Source organism: Cydia pomonella, chromosome 2, assembly GCF_033807575.1.
Source record: "Cydia pomonella isolate Wapato2018A chromosome 2, ilCydPomo1, whole genome shotgun sequence".
NCBI lineage: Eukaryota > Metazoa > Arthropoda > Insecta > Lepidoptera > Tortricidae > Cydia > Cydia pomonella.
The window spans coordinates 19,471,054-19,479,398 of NC_084704.1; the positions used below are offsets into that span (position 1 = coordinate 19,471,054).

At 37.2% G+C, this 8,345-nt stretch overlaps 1 protein-coding gene across 1 annotated transcript in view; it reads right to left on the reverse strand.

Moving 5' to 3' along the window:
* The window catches only part of LOC133534611 (transmembrane protein 87A), a 32,516-nt gene extending 24,473 nt beyond the window's left edge, over positions 1-8,043 (reverse strand). Inside the window, exons 1-5 of the mRNA XM_061873810.1 lie at positions 7,793-8,043; positions 7,390-7,450; positions 4,831-4,922; positions 4,160-4,333; positions 1,316-1,465 (exon numbers count right to left, since the gene is read on the reverse strand). Of these exons, the coding sequence (XP_061729794.1) occupies positions 1,316-1,465; positions 4,160-4,333; positions 4,831-4,922; positions 7,390-7,450; positions 7,793-7,885 (570 nt within the window). The 5' untranslated portion in view covers positions 7,886-8,043. The remainder of the gene's footprint in view (positions 1-1,315; positions 1,466-4,159; positions 4,334-4,830; positions 4,923-7,389; positions 7,451-7,792) is intronic.
* Positions 8,044-8,345: the final 302 nt, after the last annotated feature.

Genomic DNA, 8,345 nt, shown 5'->3' on the forward strand with positions numbered 1-8,345 from the left:
TATTGGGACCGTCCGTGAGACAAGTTACCATCTAGTGTTGACAAGTTTTCAAGGCAAGCACTCATTTTATAAATTTTACCTTTTAAATAATTTAGATATCGATATCAAAATTTAATTAAGTGTATTCAATTCAATCAATTGAATGAACCTGTGCTGCCAAAACCAGTTTTGAAACTTTATAACCATTACGGACAAAAACTGTTGACAATATTATACATACATTGGTTTAGAATTTACAACAAGCAAAACTACTGATAACCCATTCCAATATAGAAAATATGTAAATCAAAGATAAGTTAATAAAATAGTCTACTTCATTTGGCGTAACATCATCCCTATTATCGTCGTAATCTAAAAAGTCGTATGTAATTATGAAAGTCGTATGCAGTTACGTTTTAGCTTAGCAAAATGTCGTCATATTTATTCCAAATTTGACTGAAGTTATCTGTTTACTTACACGTGAAAAGAGATTCCACTGTCCTTGGAATGACCAAAATAACTTCTGCACCGCTTCACGACACATGATACTTTTGAATTATAAAAAAACGTTGTTTTTATACACCGATTTAGCTACCGGTCACTGACTGACATCTCGGTCGAACTGATGTTGCCAATAGTTAGTGTAGTTTGTAAGCGGCGCCCACCTTAGGGTAGTTTACGTTGGGCTATAATTGAGCGGACAGATTGCTTCCTTCTTTTATTTCCGTTCACTGTATAGTTCATACTGAGCTCCTTTTACTACGTGACCTACGTTTACTTGTATTCGCAAAAAATACTTATTATTTTTTTACTTATTAAGCAGAAACGTCTACAAACGACACCAAAACGCTTAAAAATAAAGTAAAAGTGGGAAACTACTGTCTCCGGGCGACTTGGGCGACACTCGAACTCGCGAATCTGGGATACCAACCCATCGCTCTGCCAAGTGAGCTACCGAGACGTACCCGAAGACAGCGAAGTTTTCCATCATATCCTTCATAAGCGCCAAGAGCAGGAGTGCTATTCCTTCATTTCAAAACAATTGACTGTTTCATACATTTTGGCTGATCTGATGTCGATGTTTTCTATGGGAGAAACATTTTTTCCTCGATTTTGGGGTTGATCCCAAAGTAAAATTAATTCAGTATGACCTTGCAACATTTGTTGAAAAAACCCCGTATTGTTCATGTTGACCGCCAGGAGGCGTTTTATAAGTAATAGTACTACGCGGTGGCGTAGCGTGATCTAGCTGTGGGCGAAGTTGTATCTGCGAGGCAACTTATTACTACGGTAAAAACAGGCTTATAAGTTTTATAACTTCTGTGGTATTTCATACCGGTAATAAGGGGTAGATGGCCGCAGATAGATAACTTGTGCCGGACACCATCTCGATATGCACCGTGCCGTTAAACTTAGTCGTACTTCGCACCGCCATGCTTAATATGTAGATACCCTCCTTATCCGCTGTGATAAGTGGGGGGAATTTCTGTAAAAGACAATTCTAGTATGAACAATTGTGAAATGAGAGCCAAGTTCAATATTGAGAATATGCTTCGTTATTAGGCGGGTCCACACAGAGCGCCGCCTCGGTCGAGGCACGTCTACACTGGCCGTTTTGTGCGCTAGGAAATTATCTCGCGCGTATGGTCGCTCAGTGTCGACCCGCCTATTGACTTCACCGGCAAAAGAGTTGAGATCTATATGGGTGCCAAGTTCTGGTTGACTTGGGATGTTATTAAAGTTTAGGATGTGACTTGGCTAGTTTTTACGTAGTTTTTTGGTATAAAAGCTAACCAAGACCCATCCTGAATATAGATCTCAATTAATTACAAATTCGATAGGCGCTTAGAGAATAAAGCCTGACCAGTTATATATGATCACGCGCCACATTGCGGAATTTCATAGGAACTAAATGTTTCATACTAAACTGAACTGTCACCCTATACATGAGAATAACGGCGCCCTCTTAACAATGATCATATATTTCTGGTCGGGTATAAAAACAGTTTTTTAGAAATATTACAAATCGTGTAAAAATAACTTCTTCTTTATCTTAGGTTCGTAACCACACAATAATCCAGTTGTATGCCAAATTTCAACTTGCTAGGTCATCTGGAAGGGTTTTTGATGTTAGGTGAGTCAGTCAGTCAGTGAGAAATATCCCGATTTTTAGATGTTTGTACCTTAATAACCGGTTGAGCTATATTCATGAAATTTTGGGTTCTATTTAGGCATAAGGGTCTTAAATTAAATGAACCAAATTTCATATGTTTATGTTTATTAGATTTTGAGTTACGTATGGGTCAAAATTGGCTCCAAATGGTTCTTTTAATATATCACTCGGCCGCTGTTTCGCCATATCTCTTCTTTTTAACTTGGCTTGACACGCTTCCGCTAGTCTAGATAAATGCATTATGATATAGATAGATATTCAAATATTAATTTGCTTAATAAATTAAATTACGCAATGATGTATTTAGTAGCAATATGCATAAGGACGCCAGTATAAGGATAGCGATTTTAACTAATTTTAATAATAATAATTTTCTTGTTTCGCCTTTATAATGACACTTGTCGTATAAAATGCGGGTAGTGCTACTATTTTCCGGAAATCGTTTTACCAAAGTTAAGGTTTCCGCCACGCGCCTTTTTACCACTTTTATTCTCAACGGCTTCCTTTCCCAAAAGTATTTCTGAACCATTTGCATATTTTCGCATTATATTTATTTTTCAGTAGCTTATTTTCCTGTGATCGATGCGGCAAGATCGGTTATTAATAAGTATTTTGTAAAACTACCTGTTTTAGTTAAGTTAAATGAAATATTTAAGTTATTTGTGCGCTCTAAACAAAATTTAATATACTGTTTTGTATTTATCTTATGAGAATAAATGATCTTAAACCTAAAATAATTTTCCTGACAGGATATCTAACCATATCCATTGACGTTTGGCGTTGAAACTCTAGGTCCATGGCGCATGGTCCCAGCGCGCACAAGTTTTTTTGGGAGAAATCGCGAAACGTCTGGTTGACGTAACTGGTGACCGAAGAGCTGGCGGCTTCCTCGCACAACGTATCAGTATTGCGATACAACGAGGAAATGCCGCCAGCATCCTTGGTACAATGCCTTTAGGACCTATTTTAGATATAAGCTAGTTATAGTAATCATCTGTATATATCCATTATGTATTTTGTTATTGTCAATAAATGACCATATCCATAAGTTGACGACTGGGTGCGCCCACGAGAGAATCGCCATATTTTATTGTACGAAATTGATTGATTTACATTATAACATTAAAATGAGAAAAGTTATCCGAGTTATGCAAATGGTTATTATAGAAAACCTATCAGGAAAATAAGTTACATATTGAAAAAAAAATATAATAGGAAAATATAATATAATTAGGTAATGACAATTTAACACAAAAATAGAGTAGGTACAACAGATGCATTAGGAGCAGCAATTATTTAGATTGGGAGATTATAAACCTTGACATGATCGTGTTTTTTTTGGCGAGTCTGAGAGATACGAGACGTACTTTTCCGGCGCACGCGCTTCGGGTTTCGTAACTATGGTGAACCTCATTATTAATCGGAGTGGATTTTTCTTCATATCGTTTGGTCACAGCCATTTGGAATATTATAAAAGTGAAGGTAGCGTTAATATACCAAGGCTTTGATTTGGTAATTGGTTTCGCGGAAACAGTAGGACGCGCGCTATAGCACGTACTGCACGCTTCTGAAGCCGAAATACTCTCCCTCTCCACAGCCCGTGGCCAAAACTCGACGCCGTCTGCAAGTGCACATGTACTGTCATGTACTGAAGCGAAATAGCAAACGCGGACCGCATCCACCGACAGGATTCGTGCGAGTCCTTTTAACGCGGAATATGCTGTAGCGAGTTGTAAGTATTGTACACCTTATTAATGTGACAACTCTAGGTGATATGATGCAATTCAATAGATGTATAGTACATAGGTATTATGTTTTATTATAACCCTAGTCAACAAATTATGGTTTTAGGTGCTTATAATGATTGTAATAAATTAAGTAATGAAATTACGTATTACTGGTATTAGGTATACTGCACAACGAAACTATTGAAAGTTAAAACAAAAAACATAGGTATCAGGTATAGGTATCCAGTGTAGTAAAATACCAGCCAGTAGGTGTACTCACAGATTGTGCGGTGATCCCAGCCTCTTTCTTGCCATCGGTTTTGACAATAGCGTCGTCATCTTGAATAGGAATGGAGTGCTTGCTTGGACATGCGATCCTGCGCTCGCCATTGGCATGGGGAAGCATTGTTCTGTTGCCCACATCGCTGGGGGGCTTTGTGCATACTACAATACGCTGGAATATACGATTTTGTCAAAAAGCAATATTAAAAAAATACCTGTAATGTAGTTTTTAAGTGTCAAACTTCAATACAACACCACTTCAATTCAACAAAAGAGATACGTTGTTTTAAAGCTTGTTCAAAGTTTGATAGTTACTATGGTTATAATATAATTCATAACAATCAGTTAAAATTATTTGAGTTTAAATGCCGTTTGCAAATATGTTTCTTACTTGTGTTGGGTAGAAAGTAACAAACCCTATTTTATGTAAAAGAAATGAAAATTGGGGCAATTATTTTACTTATTGCAAAATGGGGCCTTAAGGTGTGACAACAATCAACCGTTTAACCACCGTAATCTGATAAATAAGACAAAACTTTTTGTATCTTTCGTACTGGTGGCAACATGGGCACGCTCGATGGAAAATTCTAAGTGGTTAAAACGTTAACCATGCACAAATACAAATTGCGCTAAAGACCCTTTTCCAATGAATTTTTAAAGTGTTTATACCTTTTCAAAATAATGGAAGTAGTCAGGAGAGCAAGAGCTTTGCTCCCAACGGTATGATACAGTCAGGTTAGAGTCCACATTGTCACAGGCAACTGGAAAACAAGAAATAACTGATATAATATAATATAATTTCATTCCATTAATTGTCCAGAGCAGGGGTACCCAACCTTTTACCCTATGCGCCTCAGCCAACATTAAGCTAAAATACTATGCCATAATGCCACCTAGGTGCTGAAATGGAGAGTACATAACTTAACTATGTAACTGAGGCTTGTAAAATTTTATGAATAAGGGGGTAACTCTGTAGTTGCTTGCTGCACGCCCTTGGACCTTTACCTATGGGTCCTTTAACATCTCCAGATTTATGTATTTTTAACCATAGAGACTATACATCTCTATTGTATTGTAGTAATTATTTATTTTAAGATTATTATAATGTAATGTTTACCCAGGTATTGGCTGTTGTATTTATAAATGTTGTTATGTATTTTTCATGTCACTATATGATGTTACTATAATGTTTTACTGACTTGTAAAAGAGCCCTTGAGGCCTACTTGCAGAATAAATTTTTGAATTTTGGAATCAATTTACAATGCCCCCCAAGTGGGGCGCTGGTTGGCTAACCCTGGTCTAGAGTCCTATTGAAGAGATGCTACAGGAGACTGCAGAGCTTACTTGCTCCACTTATCAGTCTAACAATTCATACTTCAGGGGCCATTTATAGATCTATTTCATTTCAATTTAGCTTCAGATTTATTTCTGGATTTTGATATGCACCCGCCACAAATATTTTTCTTGTCATACACACTATTCCTTAAATATTTAACCTTAAGTAAATAAGATATAAATGATTTAGGCAGTGTAAAGATGTAAATTATTTAATTGGTCATAATAAAGCATAAAACTATCAATGCTTTTGAACATTCTTGGTCACAACTCGTTTTAAATTGAATAATCATTATATAGTGTCATTTTCAGGCAGTCTCCAGATTCTTCCTCTAAAAAAAGGAGAGAGAAAGGTATGTTATTTCCTTCACTCTTATAATAATATAATAATAATAACGTTAATTGCCCGCAGGGCAGCTTGTGGCGAGCTGCTGGGGAGTAACGACCCCACAGACCCGAGTACTCCCGAGAGTCGGTCAGGGTCTCCGTCTCCGGCGTGTCTCCGTCGGTCGGAGTGGACCCCAAGGGGACCCGCAGGATTCTCAGCTCTGGCTTGCCTTCATTGGCCGTCCAGAGAGGAGTCGTTAGAGCTAAATGCTCCAGGGGTGGAAGTGAAAATTTGCATAAGACGCGAGTTGGCACAGTGGCTGTTATCAGCCACTGGGCAGAAAGCGGCGTACACCTCTCGACACCCCTGAGCCGCTCACACCAGTGTTGCTCTTAGTCGTCTTCACGACGGCAGTTTCAGGGGCCCATCTAGTGGGCGGCAAGTCACCTGCCTCGATAACTAGTGAAAACATTGTTATGGCAGGTGTCCGGACGTCTTTGCAATAACTCAGTCTCATTGTCCACCCAAATTTCAATCCATAGACCATTTTACTGTTCCATTCTTTTACAATAGTCCCAATGCCTGCTGCAACTGGTTCATGGGTATCTATTGTTGCACCTGTGAACAGGTTCCAGCAGGCGTTCTACATGACATTAAATCTCTCCAAAGGGCCTCTACATGTTGGATCTATATCCCCACGCAAGCCTATCAAAAGACCGGGATTTATAGGCCCATGAAATTCAAGGAGATATGTTTATTGCTTTCATGTTGGTGTTCATACAGATGTTCTTAATGAATAATATAATGTTTCACAATATGACACCCTGTAAGGATATTGCAATTTTATCTAACACTAACACATGAAACAATTATAACATACCTACAAATTACAGAATAAGTACACACAAAAGATAAATAGTTTATAGTATATGCCTATTTATGGTATTTGTTATCATCTAAATATTCTTGTAAAGAACGGAAACAATTAATTATTAAATAAGTTTTCAAGCTATTTACAAATTTATCATATTTTGGTTCTATCTCTATTTCTTTCGGAAGACTGTTGAAAATTCTTATAGACATGTTATAGGGACTTTTGTTACTCATTTGTTAATTACTGGCAGGAAGGGCAATCTTATTTTGATATCTTAGGTTCAAGTTACTAGTATGACAGTCTTTAGCTTTTATGTATAGGTCGGGATGTTTTCGTGCAAATTTGCATGTTTCTAAGATGTAAAGGGATGGCAAAGTTAAAATATTTAATTTTTTAAAGTAAGGTCTGCAGCTTTCTTGATTTATTATGTTACTTAATATTCTAATACACCTTTTTTGCAGTATGAACAAATCTACACTATTTGTGCTGTTTCCTCACAAAACGATCCCATATTGAAGCCATCATCTTAACAGCAAGATGGCACAAAGTGTCTAGCCACAGGATAGATCTAGTAACCCCTAAACATATTGCTGAATGTACCTATGATACCTATGATATAATATGCCAAATATGGAAACGAATCACTACACCTTATAATTAATAATAAAATTTAACATTATTATAACTTACTTGTTACTACGACTCTGGAGTTCTTAAATAATGATTTAGCCAGCGTAAACTGGCATAACTCCTGCAACAGATAACATGGCTCCTGTAGTCAACACTAAGGATTTACCTACATTTAATTTGTGTTTGGATAACATAATTACCTGCAGAAGTAGGGATCATTAAAATTAACTAACATTCGTTTTGGGCTAAAACTTCCTTGTATTGATAACCCATAGTGGACGATAAAACGTTTGTACATTGAGTTATGATATGAGTCAGGCAGTCACTTGAAACACGACACAAATTGTATATGTTGTACGCCCAAAAATCGATGCGTAAGAACTTTCTTATACACCGCTCCATCATCTTGAAATTGTAACTAACCGTTTAATAGCATAAATACAATAAATTAAGCAATGCTCACCCCACTCAGCGGCAAGTCCCATTTCCCAACATCGGAAAAGCAGAGTGAAACTTTGACTGTCGCTAATAAAAATATACAGAGTAGTCGTAACATTCTAAATAAAGCTTAAATATAAGAAACAGGAACTGTGATTTATTTTACTTTCTCCCGACCGCCTCTAAACCACATTTTCTTTTATTTCAACCAAAATTCAGACTTTCCTTAAAAACTCATATACGCCGCATTTGACAATTCTTTCTGTACCTAAACAATAGACAAAAATTTACATAAGGGGTCTACGATCGGTACCAATTTATCAATACAACTGAGTTGCGACTATATTTAGGCTTCTAGAGACGTTGCAACAAATTGCATGCGATTTTTGATAATTGGCGGCACGGCACGGGACTAAACCGAAGTATCTCACAAGTAACTGAAGCCCGACCAGAAATATATGATCATTGTCAAGAGGGTGCTGTTATTCTCATGTATAGGATGACAGTTCAGTTTTAGGGATTGCAAACCGGATTGGTTTTCAATCCGGCCGGATCCGGCCGGATTTTGGCCGTAGTCC